General features: G+C 44.3%; 1 protein-coding gene across 3 annotated transcripts in view; it reads right to left on the bottom strand.

Annotated features, from left to right (window-relative positions):
* The window catches only part of LOC144491658 (inter-alpha-trypsin inhibitor heavy chain H3-like), a 54,400-nt gene extending 40,980 nt beyond the window's left edge, over window positions 1-13,420 (bottom strand). For all 3 annotated transcript variants that reach the window (XM_078209808.1, XM_078209806.1, XM_078209805.1), the window contains exons 1-9: window positions 13,035-13,420; window positions 12,630-12,689; window positions 10,111-10,140; window positions 9,619-9,785; window positions 8,607-8,711; window positions 4,711-4,873; window positions 4,494-4,604; window positions 4,278-4,406; window positions 4,075-4,191 (exon numbers count right to left, since the gene is read on the bottom strand). In XM_078209808.1, coding sequence (XP_078065934.1) covers window positions 4,075-4,191; window positions 4,278-4,406; window positions 4,494-4,604; window positions 4,711-4,873; window positions 8,607-8,711; window positions 9,619-9,785; window positions 10,111-10,140; window positions 12,630-12,689; window positions 13,035-13,115 — 963 coding nt within the window. In that variant the 5' untranslated portion in view covers window positions 13,116-13,420. The remainder of the gene's footprint in view (window positions 1-4,074; window positions 4,192-4,277; window positions 4,407-4,493; window positions 4,605-4,710; window positions 4,874-8,606; window positions 8,712-9,618; window positions 9,786-10,110; window positions 10,141-12,629; window positions 12,690-13,034) is intronic.
* Window positions 13,421-20,526: the final 7,106 nt, after the last annotated feature.

Here is a 20,526-nt window from a genome sequence, read left to right on the forward strand (position 1 = left end):
GAAACAAAAGGGTGACTGACCAGGGCAGCAGGTAACTGATCAGTTGGTGAGAATTTCAGGGTTCTTTTGTCTCTCTCACATAGGACTGTTGTATAAACTAAGAGCTGGGGAAATGTATCTATTCCTTTATTAAATTAATAATGACTTAATTAATATATCTAAAATAATTGTTTAAAAAATGAACTACATTTATTCAGACAATCATCAATCACCAAATAAAAAAGACTCGAGAAGGCAGAGCAGGGTTCGTGTTGGCACGGCAGTATGTGGGAGTTTGTGGACTGTCAGACTTTCCCAGGTTCCCACACCTGCAGGAAACCTACCTGCCTTCAATCACTGTGGCTCAGAGTCATTGTGATGGAGTGCAGGCTAGAGACACTCCGAAGCATAACGGGACAGGAGGAATTCCGATATAGAAGTGCAGTCACATCCCAGAGGAAAGCACAAGTTCGGTGGAGAAGAATGATTTACCTATTAAGGAGAAGGGTAAAGGAACTTAGGAGAGATTGAGAAAGAGGTCCCTCAGACACTGGTCCTGCCCAAAAGTATGATATACTAGCTACCTGTGAGGATGAGGAGAAAGACGGCGGGAAGGACGGCCACATAGCAGACCATGGCACTGTGGTTCAGAAGGCTAGGGGGAGGAAGAGCAGAATAGGAATGTAGCAGTGATTGGGAATGTCTATAATTAGGAGGTTAAATAACATCCTCTGTGGCCAGCAACATGTTTCCTGTTGCCTGCCAGCCATTCCAGTAAGGCGTATCTCATGGAGGCCAGAGGGGAATTTGGAAAGGGAGGGACATAATCCAGTTGTTGTGTTCAATGTTGAAAAAACAACGCAGCAAGAACAGAAAAGAAGTCATGCTGAGGGAATACTAGTTAGAAGCCAAGTTAAACAGAAACGATTTTGAGGCTAATAATCTCTGCCTGTTTCATGTGCAAATTAGCTTCGAAACAGTCGGGTGATGATAATTAGCACATGATAAAGAGCTGGCACTGTCTTTTCATGAAACATACAGACAGGAGAGAGATGTACCGAAGGGATAGACTCCACTCAATCAGATGAGACTTGTGTCCTAGTTAAAAGAATAAACAGGGAGGTAGGAATATGGATGAGTTGGTGGGGGAGGGGGGGGTGGTGGAGGGGCAAAGAAAAAAGAGATGTAAAGGAAATTAAATCAGACTAAATATATACCAAACAGGAAATGAGAGCATAGGGAAGAACTGATGAGGCCTTAGATGGTCAATTCCTTACCACCTTTACCCACCTCTTTTGGTCATTTAATATCAGACTATTTATTGGCTGCAATTCTCCCGAATTGGCACAGTGCCCAGGCTGGCAGGAAAACAGGAGTGTTTTCTGCTGGCACTGGCAGCGCCTTTCAGATTGGATTCACCCACCTGAAAGACCCTAATGAGCAAATTGTGAGCAATCCACCGGCCAGAGATGCTGTTCTGAGATCGAGCTGCCGTTCTTAAAGGGCAACCCAGTCTCCGTGATCAGAGATACTCCCCCCTCCTCACCGAAAAATGTAACAATGTCCCCCCCCCCACCCCCAAGGGAGCACCACCAACCCCTCACCAAAGAGGGGGGCATCCTCCCCCCCACCCACAAATATCAGGTCACCCACCCCCCACACCACACAGGTACGAGGGTGACCCAACACCCCCTGTCAGACCACCCCTCCACCACACCCCCCCCCCCCCCCCCCCCCCCACCCCGCAGCTCCCGTTCTCTCCCAGGCTCCCCACCTAGCTCCCATTCCCTCTTAGACTCCCCTTCTGAATTCCCCATACAGGTTCCCTTTCCCCCAGACCCCGCACTCAGCTCCCATTCCCCCTTAGACTGCCCACATAGGTCCCCTTTCCCCTCAGGCCCCTCACTCAGCCTCCCTTTAGGTCACGCGCCTTTGCAACGCCAACAGTGCACTGCCCCTGGAACCCTGGCGGTGATCTGATTTTGATTTGATTTGTTATTGTCACATGTATTAACATAGTGAAAAGTATTATTTTTTGCACACTATACAGACAAAGCCTACCGTTCATAGAGAAGGAAAAAAGAGAGTGCAGAATGTAGTGTTACAGTCATAGCTAGGGTGTGGAGAAAGTTCAGCTTAATACAAGGTGGGTCCATTCAAAAGTCTGATGGCAGCAGGGAAGAAGCTGCTCTTGATTCGGTTGGTAAGTGTCCTCAGACTTTTGTATCTTTTTCCCGATGGAAGAAGGTGGAAAAGAGAATGATACCCTGGTGATACACTGAGACCCTGGCCTGTCAACACAGGCCCCAAGGGGGCTCAAAGAGGTAGGTCCAGAGGCCATTTGTCCCTCTGCTGCTGCCAGACTGCAGAGGACGAGTCCCTCAAGGGTCCTGAGGGTTGGGTGGGCCCAGGCTGGGGGCAAGGGGTTGACCTTGCCACTCTCCACCGGGATGGAAGTGTCGTGGCTGGATTTCTCCTTCTAGTCCTGGCAGACCAGAAAATCACCCCTGGCATGGTGATTTCAGGTAGTCCCATGATCAACATCCCGCCTGTCAGCTGTGAAAATTCTGAAGTGGCCAGGTAACCTTAACCTTTCCCAGTCATTTGCCAGGATTTTAAATCATTGCAGCACTCCATTCTGCAGCAGAGATTTCCCTATCTCCCTGTCAGAAGCTGCAGGTGTGAGCAGACCCCTTTGAAGCCCACTGACAGAGAGGAGATGTCAATGACAGTTTCACGATCATCACAGCAAATTCTGGGCAATTGTATCCAACTGGGGTTGAGTTTCCTAAGTAGCCTTCTCATAATATAGGGCTATATAAAGTTGCCAATTCTTCGACCAGACTAATAATCTAATTCATAGATTTATAAGCCAAATATTTCCATATTAACACTATCAATTTAAGAATGTAGGAGTCCAACATGTTGTATTCTATACTTAACCTAGTAAAACATCTGCATTCATTCTTATTGTTAGGCTAGAGTGAATATACATCCATTATTTCCTATTGACCCAGAGTGAGGATATATCTGTGCTTTCTGCCTATCAGTGGAAATTCAACAACAACTTGCATTGATATAGTACCTCTAATAAAATTAGGTGCTTCACAGGAGCACATTAAGCCACAGTAGACAACATTCAGTTAGGTGGCTGAAAAAGTAAGCTTTAAGCGATGTCGTAAAGGAAGGAAGAGTGATAGAGAGGTTGAGAGGTTTAAGGGGGGAATTCCAGAGCTAAGAGCCTAAGCAGATTAAGGCATGGCCACCAATGGAGCAATTGTAATCAGGAATGCTCAAGAAGCCAGAATTAGATGCGTGCTGATATCTCAGAAGATTGTGGAACTGAAAGAAATTAAAGAAACAGGGAGCGTCAACTATGAACACCTATGATTTATTCTATGAACACCATGGAGGAATTTGAAAACAAGGACGAAAATTTGAAATTGAGGTGTTTCATGAGCAGGAACCAATGCAGGTCAGTGAGTACAGGGTGATAGATGAATGGGACTTGTAGCCCCACAAAGGGAGGGAAGAATCAGAGAGATCTTTCCCCTGCAGCACCATCATGTGCTTCCTACTGACCAGTTGAACACTATGTAGAGACCAGCTGTAGCTCAATGTCAACACACTTGCCTTTGAGTCAGAAGGAGGCACAAAACTTGGGCTGACACTCCAGTCCCATACCAAGAGAATGTTGCAGTGTCAGAGGTGGCTCCTTCCAAATGAGATGTCAAAATATTCCATGGCACTATTTCAAAGAAGATCAGTGCGGTCTCCTTGATGCTTTGCCCAATATTTATCCTTTAACCATCACTAAAATTGATTATCTGGCCATTATCACACAGCTATTTGTGGGATTTTGCTATGGACCAGTTGGCTGCTATGTTTTCTACAACAATGACCACCTTTCAAAAGTTCACTTTGGGATTTCCTGTGGCTGTTGTGTAAATGAAAGCTTTTCCTGCTTTCTCATTCTGGTGGATGTGTGAAACAAGTTAGTCACTATTTTGGCTGAAACCTGAGAGTAAGAACTGTAAAAGAGAGTGAGAAAAACGGACTTCCACCCTTCCCTTCTGCACCGAAAGCTTTTCTTACCTGGCGCATTTTGGTCCCTGACATAGATCCACTGTGGTCAATCACAAAGATAACATTTTTAGGGATTCTGGGTAGACTGGCAGGTGCAAAATGATGTACAAAATATCCGTTTACAATCTGAAAAAATATAAAACCAAAATTTCAACAGTTCACCCGGATAAAAAATCCTATGAGACTTCCATCTTAAGTATAACTTTCATTACCTGAACACGACCAGCAGACAGGTCTCTATTGACATCATACTGTATGATGAAGTCTCCGTCCAGAATTGTTTCATGACAACCGGGACATTTGTGCTGTTGCTCAAGGGTTGGCTTGAAGGAAACATGTGCCTGCATGAAGCAGTGACTCAGTGTTAACTTTTACAGTAATTGTTTGGGTAAAAAAATTCTAAACAATTATATGTTATCTGTACCTGCCTTTGTGCCAGTAAGAACCTTTTTCACAATTGAAGTCAGATTATTAGTTAGGAACTTTGCATCAACGTTCAGGAAGGCAATGCCTTGTGGTTCAAAAATGTGTACGTCAATCTGGAAATAGCAATCCAAAATGTAAGATAATTGAATTATCTTATGAGAAAATCAAAAACAGTCACAACTAAAATATATTAGTAATGTCACTATGTTAGAAAAGTACCTGGAAATGTTTGACAAGTTGCTGGGGTTTTACTCTGATGTTCATCTCATATTTCCCCAGGCTACGTTTTAATAATTCTTCGTAAGTTAGTTCAAACGTGACTTTTTTGGTTGGTCCAATATTTACTGACACTTTAAACTTTTCCATTTTTCTTCCAGATGCCCTTTGGAAATCAGAAAAAAAAACACAAGTTAAAATATTATTGTGACAGGCACAAAATCGTAGCGATATATTGAGGAAAAAACTCTCATTGTTTTGCTATCATGTGTTGTCTAACTGAGAGATTTACACCATAATGAGGGCTGCATAAAAAATGTGCAAATTCGGGGTCTACAAAAAAAGGCTTGCATTTATATATTGCCCTTCACAATCTCAGAACGTCCCAAAGCATTTTTCAGCCACTGAATTACTTTTGAATTGTAGACACTGTCATAGGGAAAGACAGCAGTGAATTTTTCTACAATCAAATCCAACAAACAGCAATCAAATAAATGGCTAAATAATTTGTTTGAGGCTTAGTTAATTCCAAGGTACAATTTAATCTCAGTTTATTGTATATGGCTCACTGAAGTTGATCACAATCTTGTGGTCACTCATAGAGAAATCATAGAAACCCTACAGTGCAGAAGGAGGCCATTCGGCCCATCGAGTCTGCACCGACCACAATCCCACCCAGGCCCTATCCCCACATATTTACCCGCTAATCCCTCTAACCTACGCATCCCAGGACTCTAATGGGCAATTTTTAACCTGGCCAATCAACCTAACCCGCACATCTTTGGACTGTGGGAGGAAACCGGAGCACCCGGAGGAAACCCACGCAGACACGAGGAGAATGTGCAAACTCCACACAGACAGTGACTCCTTTCTATCCATTATTATGCATGTTGTCAAAGTTCAAGAAAACAAAGACTCGCAGATATGTCGCACCTTTCATGACCACCAAACACCTCAAATTGCTTTACATCCAATTAAGTATTTTTGAAGTGTAGTCACTTTTGTAATGTGGGAGATGCAGTGATAATGATTGAGAGATAAATATTTGATATGGCTGAAAAGAGAAACATGTTGCTGAAGCTTTTCATCCTGCACTTCTCAGGACAAACACAAAAATGATAAATTTTAAATGATCACAACAATTTATGTTACAGGGGAAAAGGGTGCTGATTGGTTGGCTAGTGGACTCTGATTGGCCGAGGCATTGCCATTCAGAAAGCAATGGGAATCGAACTATAGCCTCAGCAAGCTCCTGGGTAATTCAAAAAAGGCACAAGGCTTGAATGTATTATTCTGCTTGCAGAAAACAGGTCCCCGTGTATGAATGTAGGCATGGATTGTACAGCCTCCCGCTGACATATTTGAAGGTGCGGGACTTGTAAACTAAAGAGGATGGCTTCCCACCACCTTCTTGCCCAGCACCAACTTGTCTCAAATATTATCGTTGGTGTGAAAGGCTCAGATTGCCCACCCACCCTTGGGCCAATTAATGGCCACTTAAGGGCCTCATTCCAACCCTGCCGCTATTTGTGTGGGAGAGGAAGGCAGAGGCAAGGTGGGTAGCCCGGTAGCTTTCACTGTGCGGGTTGCCATTGGACAGGAATGGAGGGGGTAGCTCCTTTGGGGGGCTCCTATGTCCCCGACACCATTATACCCTCTTTTAACCTTACCATTTTGGACTCTCAAACCCAGCCCTCCAACCCTCCCAACCCCCTCTCTCCCTGCCATTGCTTGGATCTGCCAGCAAGGTTGTTCAAAATCCCAGACCTACCATTAGGTCTGGGTTCCATCACCTCTTCTTCTCAGGGACTGCCTGTAGTTCCAGCAGGGGACAGGGGGTTTCTGCGATAGACAGAGCTATGACAGCACTTGTGCCATCAACTTCTGTTTAAATGACAGCAGTTTTGTCCAAATAGATGGCGTAAGCATTGGGTACCCTCCACGTCCAGCACACGCTAACATTTTTGATGGTTTCCATGGGATGGAAAGAGCCTAACGTCTACCACAGGCATTTTTCCAATGTGTGGGTGATATGTTAATGATCTTTGAATCTGCAGCCATGTGTAAGGGTTTCCTTAAACACCTTAATGCCTCCAACAATGGTCAGCAGGATCTGCAGAAGGCAGAGAGTGGCTGTGGAGGGGTCTTTCTCTGCATGGAGGTCAGTGACCAGTGGAGTGCCCCAGGGATCTGTTCTGGGACCCTTGCTGTTTGTCATTTTCATAAATGACCTGGGTGAGGAAGTGGAGGGATGGGTTGGTAAGTTTGCTGACGACACCAAGGTAGGTGGTGTTGTGGATAGTTTGGAGGGATGTCAGAAGTTGCAGCGAGACATAGATAGAATGCAAGACTGGGCGGAGAAGTGGCAGATGGACTTCAACCCGGATAAGTGTGTGGTGATCCATTTTGGCAGATCCAATGGGATGAAGCAGCAGTATAATATGAAGGGTACCATTCTTAGCAGTGTAGAGGATCAGAAGGACCTTGGGGTCCGGGTCCATAGGACTCTTAAATCGGCCTCGCAGGTGGAGGATGTGGTCAAGAAGGCGTACGGCGTACTGGCCTTCATTAATCGAGGGATTGAGTTTAGGAGTCGGGAGATAATGCTGCAGCTTTATAGGACCCTGGTTAGACCCCACTTGGAGTACTGCGCGCAGTTCTGGTCACCTCATTACAGGAAAGATGTTGAAGCCATTGAAAGGGTGCAGAGGAGATTTACAAGGATGTTGCCTGGATTGGGGGGCATGCCTTATGAGGATAGGTTGAGGGAGCTTGGTCTCTTCTCCCTGGAGAGACGAAGGATGAGAGGTGACCTGATAGAGGTTTACAAGATGTTGAGAGGTCTGGATAGGGTAGACTCTCAGAGGCTATTTCCAAGGGCTGAAATGGTTGCTACGAGAGGACACAGGTTTAAGGTGCTGGGGGGTAGGTACAGAGGAGATGTCAGGGGTAAGTTTTTCACTCAGAGGGTGGTGGGTGAGTGGAATCAGCTGACGTCGGTGGTGGTGGAGGCAAACTCGTTGGGGTCTTTTAAGAGACTTCTGGATGAGTAATGGGATTGAGGGCTATAGATAGGCCTAGAGGTGGGGATGTGATCGGCGCAACTTGTGGGCCGAAGGGCCTGTTTGTGCTGTGGCTTTCTATGTTCTATGTTCTATGCTGCCCTTGGATCAGTAATTAAATGAGGAGCCTTACTTTTCCTGTCTGTTTTCCACTTTCACAGAAAGGAGTGCGATATACAAATTGGGTGGAGATCTGTCATTACAGATCTCTGCCAGCTTTTCCAAATGGAGTTGTCCAAGTTGCAACTTCAGATTGCCTGGTCTCAATCAGTGAAACTATGTTATTGGCTGCGAATAATATACTTGTCAGAAGCTACTTAATTAGGTGTAGTGTTTCTGTGATCTTGCTTTACTAGTAGAGGATCTCTGCGTTAAGGCATCCAGTTTTGGAAACAGTGTTATGACAGTGTAACCCCAACTTCCCGATCTTCGATCTCAGCTAATCTTGGATGCCCAAAGCAGCAGAATCCCACTTATGCTTTAAGACTTTGAAAAAGACAAGATGAATAGAATTAATGAAACATCAGCCAGGTGGGTTGAAAACTGCCTTATAGGGGGTTAGAAAGGGGGTACAATGGTGTTGGGGCTACAGGAGTCCCCTGCTAAAGAGCTACCCCCTCCATTCCTGTCAAGAGGTGATGATAAATGGATAAGTGTCTGTCTGTTGGGGGTGGGAGAAGGGGTACTGCCCATTGGAATTTCATGTATCTATTTCTATTCTCATTTCTTTGCAGCTAATACTGACACAATCCCAAGGACTTTCACTCATCAAATGATGTGGGGAATAAACAAATGAAGAATGGAAGTCTCAGTCAAACGCTCAGAAATTGTTCTTACTTTACAAGCCCTGCAGTTTGTCCCCGTGAAACCGCTTGTTGGTACTGTCGCTGAGCCACTTCTTTCTCTTTCACAGCTCCCACGTACGTCACTCCATCTAGAGTCCTACAAGAGAGAAATCACATGGATGAAACAAACAGTTTGCGATTGTACCGGTCCCTTTCCAAAGCCATGAACCGGCATTGGAAAGGCCAGCAGTGTCTGTTGGGCACCCCAGTAGTGCCTGTTGGGCGCCGCCAGTGTGCCTCGGGGAAAGCAATGACGCAATGCCATGTGGGGATAGATCATGATGGGAAACCCATTGGAAAGGCTCCAATGATGGTGATCCGTGTCGGGGAGGGGGTGGGGGAAACATGCCGTCGATGAGTGGGGGGCGGAGGGGGGGGAGGCGGTGGTTAGGGTGCTGGTATCCATGGGGAAGGGAGGGGGTATGAGATAGAGATGCCTCTGTGAAATGGTGCCTGGACACTCGAAGTCGGGCTCACTGGCATGCAACTCACCACTCTCCAAAAATGTGACTGAGTGTGGGAGGATTGCGGAGTGGAGTGCGCCTGAGAGACCGGCGTGGATTACTCCTGTTTTCTCACCGTTATGACACTTAGGGCAGGAACTTTCAACAGACCTTTGCATGGTCGGTGTCCCACCTGCTACGATTCCCGTGGTGGACAGGATGGGAAAATTCCTCCCTTAGTCATTTTTTGGGATAACTCTGCCCAGTGTTTCATTATTCCTTAAAACGTCTTTTCTACTTTATGCCTCTATTTATAAAGCATTATATTTTTATAGATGACTTTAATCCTACTTGCTACATAAATAAGCCAAGTAACATGACAAAACACTTAGACACCTGCAATTTGTACCAGCAAGATTAATTTGTTGAGGAAGAAACACGGGTTTTGTTATCTTTAGCATTACATGCAAGAAATTTAAAATTTTCACACCACACTTAAAACGTTCACAATTTTCCATCCCAATTAGTTAAGTTGACTTGAATAACGTAGCTGATACTCACATGCTAAAGTTGGTAATGAAGGCTGTTTTGGGTAGTTCCATTTCAAAGAAAGCTTCCTTTGACTCATTTGCTCGATTTACCACCCGGCTGATTACCACATTGTGAGCAAATCGAGATGTAACTTTGGACTCGATCTTCATCCCGTAGATTTCAAGCTCCCTCTCAGGCTGAAGGAAATTTAGTAACATTTCAATGAGAAATCACTGATGTGAGAAACTAAAGTAACTGTAAAGATCCTACTTGAAGTAGATCAGTGCTGTGTGCTCTTCTAGTGCAACATTAATGATAAAGCATCAAATATTTTCACTCTGTGTATAAATGGTGACTACAGAAACAGGTGTCAAAATTGTAACTCCAATCAAATTAAAGCCACTCAAGCTATTATTCTAAGAAATAAGAACATTTAACAGAGCTGGTAAAAATCACCCATCATATTAAGAATAAACACAAATTGTTACTGAAATAAATAGTATCACAGAAAATCAAACCTACTTTTTTGCCATACTCCTCGGTGCTTCTTTTCTGTTGGCAATCAAGAAAAGGACCAACAGGTTATAAAATGCATGTGTTATATACAGAAATTATACAAGAAATAGACTATTATAAGAACTTAAAATAAATTCAAAGAAATAGATGTTTGGTATGTATAAGATTAAAATATCAGGGCTGGGGCGGCACAGTGACACAGTGGTTAGCACTGCTGCCTCACAGCACCAGGGTGCCGGGTTCAATTCGAGCCTTGGGTCACTGTCTGTGTGGACTTTGTACATTCTCCCCGTGTCTGTGTGGGTTTCCTCCGGGTGCTCTGGTTTCCTCCCACAATCCAAAGATGTGTGGGTTAGGTTTATTGGCCATGTTAAATTGACCTTTAGTGTCAGGGGGATTACAGGGTAAATACGTGGGGTTACGGAGATAGGGCCTGGGTGAGACTGTCGTCAGTGCAGTTTCAATGGGCTACATGGCCTCTTTCTGCACTGTAGAGAGTCTATGTAAAATGTTCTCCCTTTTTTGTAAAATAGAATATTTAATGCAAAACAGATCTAGATACAACCCCTCAATACATTGCGAGAGTTTATTCACCGTTCTTTGTGAATAATGAAACTAATTTTGAAAAGTAATCTGATTAACTTGTACTCATTAACATACGTGTTACAGTCTCACATTTGATGATACAATTTTGGGAGTCAGTTTGAGACAGTTATGCCTCATGGATTCACAAGAATGTTCTACTGCAGTCTAAGAATATATGCCACATTTAATAAATTCGAATGATGTATTGTAATAAATGGGGATCCCAAAGCTTATAACAAAATATCACCCTTTACCTCAGACTTCAATCAGCTTCCATCTGCTATTTGAGTTTAACAAACTGGAGATTAGATTTATATACAAAATAAGCATGGTGATACAGCACATACGAACATACGAATTAGGAGCAGGAGGAGGCCACTTGGCCCCTCAAGCCTGCTCCCCCATTCAATAAGATCATGGCTGATCTGATTGCAACTTCAACCCCACATTCCTGCCTACCCCCAGATAACCACTCACACCCCCTTGTTAATCAAGAAACTATCCAGCTAAGCCTTGAGAATATTCCAAGACTCTGCTTCCACTGCCTTTGGAGGAAGAGAGTTCCAGAGACTCTCAACCCTCAGAGAAAAAACTTTCTCCTCATCTCTGTGTTAAATGAGCGATCCCTTATTTTTAAACAGTGACCCCTAATTCTAGTTCAGTACAGCATCATTTAGTGTAATTGATGCTAAAAGTGCTTACTGCTAAGCCTGCAGAAAATACATCAAAATAATTGATGGGATGGCATGGTTGCACAGTGGTTAGCACTGCTGCCTCACAGCTCCAAGGACCCTGGTTTGACTCCAGCCTTGGGTGACCGTGTGGAGTTTGAATGTTCTCCCCATGTCTGCGTGGGTTTCCTCTGGGTGCTCTAGTTTTGTCCCACAGTTCAAAGATGTGCGGGTTAGGTGGACTGCCCAGGATAAATTACCCCTTAGTGTCCCAAAAAAGTGTGGGTTAGGGGGATTAGCTGGGTAAATACGTGGGGATAGGGTCTGGGTAAAATGCTCTGTTGGAGAGTCGGTGCAGACTCCATGGGCTGAAATGCCTGCACTGTACAGATTCTAAGAATAAAGAACAAAGAAAATTACTGCACAGGAACAGGCCCTTCGGCCCTCCAAGCCTGCACCAACCATGCTGTCTGAACTAAAACCCCCTACCTTTCTGGGGACCATATCCCTCTATTTCCATTCTATTCATTCATTTGTCAAGACGCCCCTTAAAAGTCACTATGGTATCAGCTTCCACTAGCGAGTTCCAGGCACTATCACCCTCTGTGTAAAAAACTTGTCTCGTACATCTCCTTTAAACCTTGCCCCTCGCACCTCAAACCTATGTCCCCTAGTAATTGGCTCTTCCACCCTGGGAAAAAGCTTCTGACTATCCACTCTGTCCATGACCCTCATAATCAGGTCGCCCCTCAACTTCCGTCGTTCCAGTGAGAACAAACCAAGTTTCTCCAACCTCTCCTCTTGGCTAATGCTATTCTATTCTAATTGATCATTTAGCGTAAAGGTCGTCCTCAATAGGTGGCTCAATTGACAGTTATTGCCAACCAAGCACAAAGTAAAACAAACCTAATGCCGAATTAAAGCAGCAGTCACCGTTAAAGTAAATTACATGCATAGTGGTAATAAGCACGGAACCTAAGCTGAGGGTTCAACGAGGATCATAAAATTGCCCTTGGTTTATAGTTTCGCACGAGATTTCCTTTTTGCATTTTACAATTCTTGTTTGCAACAGGGGGTAAAGATGGCTGGAAAATAATTCCCGTCCCCAAGTCGAGGCTTGTAATTCACTGAAGTGGGTTGGCATTGATAAAAACTCAAGACATGAGCTGCTGACACAGCCAACAGTTGAGGCCTTTGCATTGAAATAACATTTCTCAGTGATTAAAGGAAGCACATCATTTTTACATGCATGGACTTGCTGCTGAATACCTTCAGGGTTCTTCCGGTTAGTTCCAGGACATTTGACATGAAAGAGTTCGCAAAATTACTCTGCTCAAATACAAAAAAAACAAGTTTAAGCAGTACATCAATTAAGAAAATTATAGCAATCTCGTACCCGAAATAATTTAAAAAGTTTAAACAGTACATCAACGAATTGAGAAAATTATAACAATCTCAGACCAGAAATTATTTAAAAAGTTTAAGTACATCAACAAATTAATAAAATGATAGCAATCTCGCAGCAGAAATGATTTAAAAAGTTTAAGCAGTACATCAACAAATTCATAAAATTATAGCAATCTCGTACCAGAAATGTTTAATAAAGTTTAAAACAGCAAATCAGCGAATTAAGGAATTTCTTATAAATACATTGTAGCTTTAGTCGTACATTACCTCATGATGCTCTGATTCAGTTATTATGTAATCAGAGGATATTAATGCTGGGATAGAAATCAGTAAGATAAAGGACAGCATTGTCTTAATTTTTCACTCTTGAGTTACAAGAAATTAGTTTTATTTTGAGCTCTGTGGGTAAACAACACTGGCATTGACCAAACTTCTACAACTGCCAAAAAGTTGTGAAAACAAAGGCACTTTTGGACAAATTGCGCAATCTGCACAGTCTGACCCAAAGAACAGTCTCTATATAGAGATCAATACAGTCATATAAATGAAGGAATGATATAGTTGCAGGAGCTCCGTGTTGGTTCACATCGTTCAGCCGCTGTTGCTCTTTGGGACCAGATTGTTTACTGCAGCTTGTCATTAATCGCTGCTCACAGATGGGGGCGGGGAGCGCATGCGCGGCCTCAGTGCCCCTGAGGAATGTCAGCGGCATCGTCGGCCACTGCCTGCATCAAAGATGGCGCGGGCCGACTTGGGGGTCCTCCCAGACCTGCGTGAGGGCTCTCGGAGGACTGAGGGGTGAAGGGTTCTCTTAACCGGTGCTCCCTGGTTGGCATAGAGGCTGGTGCCTTGGCAGCAGCAATGTTTAAGTTGTTTGATATATATGTACAATATATACAAAAACACTTCACATGCACTGTAGGAAGTTTTAAATGATAGTTTTTGGTGGGGATTGTAGATGTGCTGGGTTTCAATGACTGGTGACCAATCTAGAACATCATTCCTTCATTCACAATTAAAGAATTCAATTACAGTTAAAGAATTCAGACTATCCTCATCAGGCAAATTTTTCACCAGTCCGAGCAGCACTACACGCTGTACTCTGCTCACGCTCCAGGGACAACTCCACTCCCATGCTCCCATCACTTTATTTATTTGTGTCACAAGTAGGCTGACATTAACACTGTAATGAAGTTACAGTGAAAATCTCCTTGGCGCTATACTCCGGCTCCTGTTCGGGTACACTTAGGGAGAATTTAGCATAGCCAATGCATCTAACCAGCACGTCTTTCGGACTGTGGGAGGTAACCCATGCCAACACGGAAAGAATGTGTAGATTCCGCACAGACAGTGAATCGAGCCAGGAATCGAACCCGGATCCCTGGCGCTGTGAAGTAGCAGTGCTAACCACAGTGACACCATGCCGCCCATGTAGCCCCATCATCATGTGAACACTCGGTCTACATCTTCTTTATTTAAGTTGGGACAACAGTGATATTGAGAGGTAACAGCGTCTGCAAACAGTAACTCTGCGTGAACCATTTTATAACGTACAAATTGAATAGGTTTCCAATACATAACTATTTACATTGGGTGCAATACGGATAAAGCTGTTGCAACTGGTGTAAACTCCTTCCCCCACCCCGTTTTTGTTGCGTAAAGAAGAAAGACGAAGGCCGTTGTAGACTAGTGCGTCACATAGCCCTGGAACATTGTGGTTGGTTTGGTTATAAGCCCTGAGCCTGTGACTGCACCAGTTGGCTGTGCTGTAAATGTTCTCAGGCTGGTGTTGTCAGTGTGGACAACCTGGGGCATCCCGTCAGTGTACCCAGTGGATGTAGGGCTCGCTGCATAGGTCTCTGGAGGAACTGCCATGTCCACTGGTGTAAAGGGCTGTGTTGTAGGTTGGATGGGCTACTGTGGCACCTGTTGGTACTGATTCCTACACTAGTAAGTGATGACGGTTTCATAATAGTGGATACCGTCTGAAGCTACTACATAACAGTTCAGACATGGGTCATATCTGTGTCCTGCCACCAACTTGTCATGGCTGCGTATGGTCTGGATTCTGATCGTTTGACCAGGTTTTAGAGGGCCAGGTCTCTGGGCATTGTCATCATAGTACATTTCCTCTCTTAATTGATGTTCCATGAGGGTATTATTCACATTGATTTTGAGTTTGACAGTAGGAATTGTGGTCCTGATGCGACTGGAGAATATTGATTGTGCTGATGAGGGCAGACCCTGTCGTGGCATATTTTGCATACTGAAGAGTGCATCATAGTTATCTGTGTGACCCTCGGCACATTTCTCTCGAAAGTGCTTAGCTGAGCGTACCGCCTGTTGTGCCAGGCCATTGGACTATGGGTATAGGGGGCTGTTCATGATGTGCTCAAAATTCCACGTTGCTGCAAAGTTTCTAAATTCAGTGGAGACAAGCAGTATCTATCATAAGTCTCTGAGGGATGCAGTGATTTGATTTAATTTGGTTTATTATTGTCACATGTATTAGTATACAGTGAAAAGTATTGTTTCTTGTGCGCTATACAGATAAGCATACTGTTCATAGAGAAGGAAATTAGAGAGTGCAGAATGTAGTATTACATTCATTATATTCATTGGAGTTTAGGAGGTTGAGGGGAGATCTGATAGAAACTTACAAGATAATGAACGGCTTAGATAGGATGGACGTAGGGAAGTTGTTTCCATTAACAGGGGAGACTAGGACGCGGGGGCACAGCCTTAGAATAAAAGGGAGTCACTTTAGAACAGAGATGAGGAGAAATTTCTTCAGCCAGAGAGTGGTGGGTCTGTGGAATTCATTGCCACAGAGGGCTGTGGAGGCCGAGACGTTGAGCGTCTTCAAGACAGAAATTGATAAATTCTTGATTTCTCGAGGAATTAAGGGCTATGGGGAGAGAGCGGGTAAATGGAGTTGAAATCAACCATGATTGAATGGTGGAGTGGACTCGATGGGCCGAATGGCCTTACTTCCGCTCCTATGTCTTATGGTCTTATTACAGTCATAGTTACAGGAGAGAAAGATCAACTTAATGCAAGGTAGGTCCATTCAAAAGTGTGTAGCGAAGTGTCTCTTTGAACTTGATGATGACTCTGTTATTCATTATGTTTGGCAGGTAGTCGAGTTCAAACAGCCCAGAATAGGAGTCGACTAAAACCAAATGTTGTTTACTGTTCTGTTCGAAGATGCCAGCTGCTGTGAATAACAATGGGAGGTCTGGGATCTTATGTAGGTGCAGCGGTGCCCTTTTTGATGGGGCTTGAGTGCATTGCATGGTGTGCATCTGGAGACTTCCCTTTCCATGTCAGCATACCTGGAGGGCCAAAGTGATTTCTTGGCCCTGTATCTTATTGTTTCAACCCAGCATGCTCATGGTGAAGTAGCTTTGAAGAGAAGTGGGATGATGAATCTCTGGCCATGCAGTATCAGTACATCCTGTACAGTTTGCTCTTTGCTGATGGTGAAGAATGTGCAAATCTCATGGGGAAGTGCCCTTGAGGACTCAGGCTAGTCCCGCATGATAATATCATGTAGTTGTCTACCTGTAATATCTGCCGTTAAGGCATAGTTGAGTTTCTGGATTCTATAAGAGGACAGCACCTCTATTGTCATCATGTCTACGTCTTCCTCACGATCTGTCTTGTCTGAAGTGGGAAGGAAGGCTCGAGAAAAGACCTCAGCCAAGTACAGCTCTTCACCACGTTTTCAGACAATGCTGAGATTGTAATGTTGTAGCTTTAACACTATGCGCTCCAGTAGTGCAGACACAGTGGAAAGAGGCATTTTTAGGATAGTTATCAGTGGCGTATGATCAGTTTCAGCAGTTGCAGGATGGCTATATGAAATCATGAAATTTCTGACAGGCGAAGACTAGAGCGAGGAGTTCCTTTTGGAACTGTGCACCATGAGTCTCAATATCAGTGAGGGCCCTTGATACAAAGGCTGTTGGTCTATCATTCTGGATGTAGACTGCACCAAGTATGTGCTGGGAGGCATCTGCTGATATTATGGATGCTCGAATATATCATTGCAGAACTTGTTGGGCTGAGAGTGTCTGTTAGAGTCTGTTCAAGACCACTATGTGGTGGTCTTGCCAGCACCATTCAAAGTCCTGGTGGAGGTGCTGACGAAGAGATCCAGTGACCTCAGTGTAACAGGGAATGAACTTGGAAAGATAGTTCGTCATACTGTAACGTGTGCTTGTCCTATAGCCATTGTCCTGTCTGGATCTGGCTTCACACCATCGGCTGTGAGTAAGTGACCCACATAGAAAACCTGGTTGACCCTGACTCTACATTCAGCAGGGTTGAGCTTTAGCTGTATGGTCCTGATTCTGTTGAAGATGAGACGAAGATGTGCATCTTGTTCTTGCAGATTATGACCACAGATCAGGATGTCATCAACAATGATTTTACAGGATTGGTCTGCAAAGAGTTGTTCCATGCACTGCTCGAAGACCACACTGTCAATGGCGATCCCATAGGGCATACAAAGAAAATGGTATCTGCCTATCGGACATATGAATGTGGCAAGGTTCGAGGATTCTTCATCTGATGGGATCTACCAGAACCTGCATTTTGCATCCAGAATGCTGAAAACCTTAGCATTGGGCATACCACCAGTCACCTGTTCCACTGTCTTCACAGGGAGCTGAGGTCTGAGCAGCGCTTTGTTCAAGTGCACTGGGTCAATGTACATCCTGTACTGCAGCCACCATTGCCCTATAGGAATGATGACAACCAGTGGTCGTGATCCGATGCAGCTCATTGACTGCTTTCTGCTTCGTGGCTATTGGTACTCTTCAATCTGTTGGTGGTACCAAGTCATCTAGTCTCATGTGGTATATTACAGGTAACTTACCAATGACGCCGCAGTTGAAGAGGTCCTTGTGCTCTATCATTTCCGGGGCCTGGTATTGCAGAACATGCACCTCTGGACCAAGTTTGATGAGCTCCAGTGTAATGCTGTCTTGAAGACCCTAACTGCATCTACCCTAGGGTATTCAAGTTTGCTGATGACACAAAGGTGAGTGGGAAAGCGAATTGCGTGGAGGACGCAGAAAGTCTGCAGAGAGATTTGGATAGGCTGAGCGAGTGGGCGAGGATCTGGCAGATGAAATATAACATTAGCAAATGTGAGGTTATCCACTTTGGAAGAAATAATAGTAAATTGGAATATTATTTAAATGGAGAAAAATTACACCGTGCGACTGTGCAGAGGGACCTGGGGGTCCTTGTGCACGAATCGCAAAAACTCAGTCTGCAGGTGCAGCAGGTGATCAAGAAGGCGAATGGAATGTTGGCCTTTATCGCGAGGGGGATAGAATATAAAAGCAGGGAGGTCTTGCTGCAACTGTACAAGGCACTGGTGAGGCCGCAACTGGAGTACTGTGTGCAATTTTGGTCCCCTTATTTGCGAAAGGATATATTGGCCTTGGAGGGAGTGCAGAGAAGGTTCACCAGGTTGATACCGGAGATGAGGGGTATAGCTTATGAGGAGAGATTAAACAGATGGGGTCTGTACTCGTTGGAGTTTAGAAGGATGAGGGGTGATCTTATAGAGACATATAAGATAATGAAGGGGCTGGATAGGGTAGAGGTGGAGAGATTCTTTCCACCTAGAAGGGAAACCAGAACAAGAGGGCACAGCCTCAAAATAAGGGGGGGGGTGCGGTTCAGAACAGAGTTGAGGGGGAACTTCTTCTCTCAGAGGGTAGTGAATCTCTGGAATTCTCTGCCCATTGAAGTGGTGGAGGCTTCCTCGTTGAATATGTTTAAATCACGGGTAGATAGTTTTCTGATCGATAAGGGAATTAGGGGATATGGGGAGCAGGCGGGTAAGTGGAACTGATTCGCTTCAGATCAGCCATGATCTTGTTGAATGGCGGGGCAGGCTCGAAGGGCCAGATGGCCTACTCCTGCTCCTATTTCTTATGTTCTTATGTTCTTATGTTCTAACAATTCTTGTTACATTCTGGTCAACGGTATGAAACTTGAAGCTGCCCATTGTACAATGTAGAGTGGCCACACCTTCAGTGCAGATAATTTGTCCACAAAAGGCCATAAGGTCCACCTTGGTATTGGGGTCCAGCTTTGCAGATGGGTCTAGTTCCTGTAGCATTTAGCTAGGCAACATGTTACACTTTGCTCCAATGTCAATCTTTACCTTCAGTTTTGAGCTGCTGCAAATCATGTTCTGGGTGGTGAAGATCTCACCCTTTTCTGTGACAATGTGGACACTCTCATAATAGAGCGATGTTGGAGGCTCAGTGGTTTGGTTGCTCTGGCTGAGTTCCAGTTCGTTCACCTTGTTGGCACTCTTCTCCTTGGAGGACTGACCGGCTGCAATGTTGCTGATGGCAATGGAAGGCTGCTGTGGTTTTGATCTGCAGCAATTTTCAAAATGATTCACTTGCCACGATTATTGCTGCATTTACTATACGCCAAACATGCTCTTCTGTTCTGAGGGTGATGGCCACTGCATCACCCTGTACCATGTGCAGGGATGTGCCCTGTACCATGAAAACTTCTGGTTCCTGCCTAAACTCCTTGCTGCTTTTTTCAGACTGATTATTTAGCATGCAGATGCTCATGGCTCTTTGTAGTGTTAAATCTTTCTCTCACAGCAGCTGCTTGCAGACAAGATCGCTGCGGTCCCCGCAGACTATTCGATTCCTGACTAACTCATCGGTAAGAGAGCCAAATGCATAATCTTTTGCTAAGATTTTCCATGTGGACTGTATTGTTTCATCAGATTTTTGGTTTGTAGAGTTTAAAAACCCATCTGGTTCACTAATGCCCTTTCGGGAAATAAATCTGCCCTCCTTACCTGGTCTGGCCTACATTTGACTCCAGATCCACGGCTATGTGGTTGACTCTTAAATGCCCTCTAATATCTTGTTGTGCATTTCCTTTAAATTGATCACTGGGAATTCAAATCTCTTGTTTGAAGTTATTAGTTTTTACAGCGATTGTAACATAATGGATCTTTTATATCCATTTCCATCACATGCAAGATAAATGCAACTCGCACAGGAGGGCAGCTAATTATCCAGCTGAATGTGTAGACGAGCCACGTCCTGATAAACAGCCTGTAAATGATTTATTAAACCCAAATTAATTCCAGAAGGATCCTCTATTGATTAGACAACTCCCGGAAAGAATTATTCAAAGCTTTTGAAATTCATTTTATTTCTGTCATGCCATATCCTGTAAATTGAATTTCTTAAGACACTAGAATGACATTGGGTTGATTGAAAATCAATTTGTACCTCATGAATTGTAATGAAGCTGTACATCAAGTTCAAATCTGGTGACTGGTTCATGTTTAAAAAATATAATCATTAAGAAAGCAACGCTTCTATGGTTTCAATTCCAACACCTCCCCAATAAGTGTAACAATCCCTTCCTTATATAGGAGCATCGGAAATAAGATCATAGGACATAGGAGCAGAATTAGGCCTCTCGGTCCATCTAGCCTGCTCCGCCATTCAATCATGGCTGATTTTTTTTCATCCCCATTATCCTGCCCTTTCCCCATAACCCCTGATCCCCTTATCAATCAAGAACCTATCTATCTCTGTCTTAAAGACAATGACCTGGCCTCCACAGCCTTCTACGGCAAAGATTCTTTAAAATCATAGAAACCCTACAGTGCAGAAGGAGGCCATTCGGCCCATCGAGTCCGCACCGACCACAATCCCACCCAGGCCCTACCCCACATATTTACCCGCTAATC

The sequence above is a fragment of the Mustelus asterias genome, chromosome 3 (assembly GCF_964213995.1).
Source record: "Mustelus asterias chromosome 3, sMusAst1.hap1.1, whole genome shotgun sequence".
Classification (NCBI taxonomy): Eukaryota; Metazoa; Chordata; class Chondrichthyes; order Carcharhiniformes; family Triakidae; genus Mustelus; species Mustelus asterias.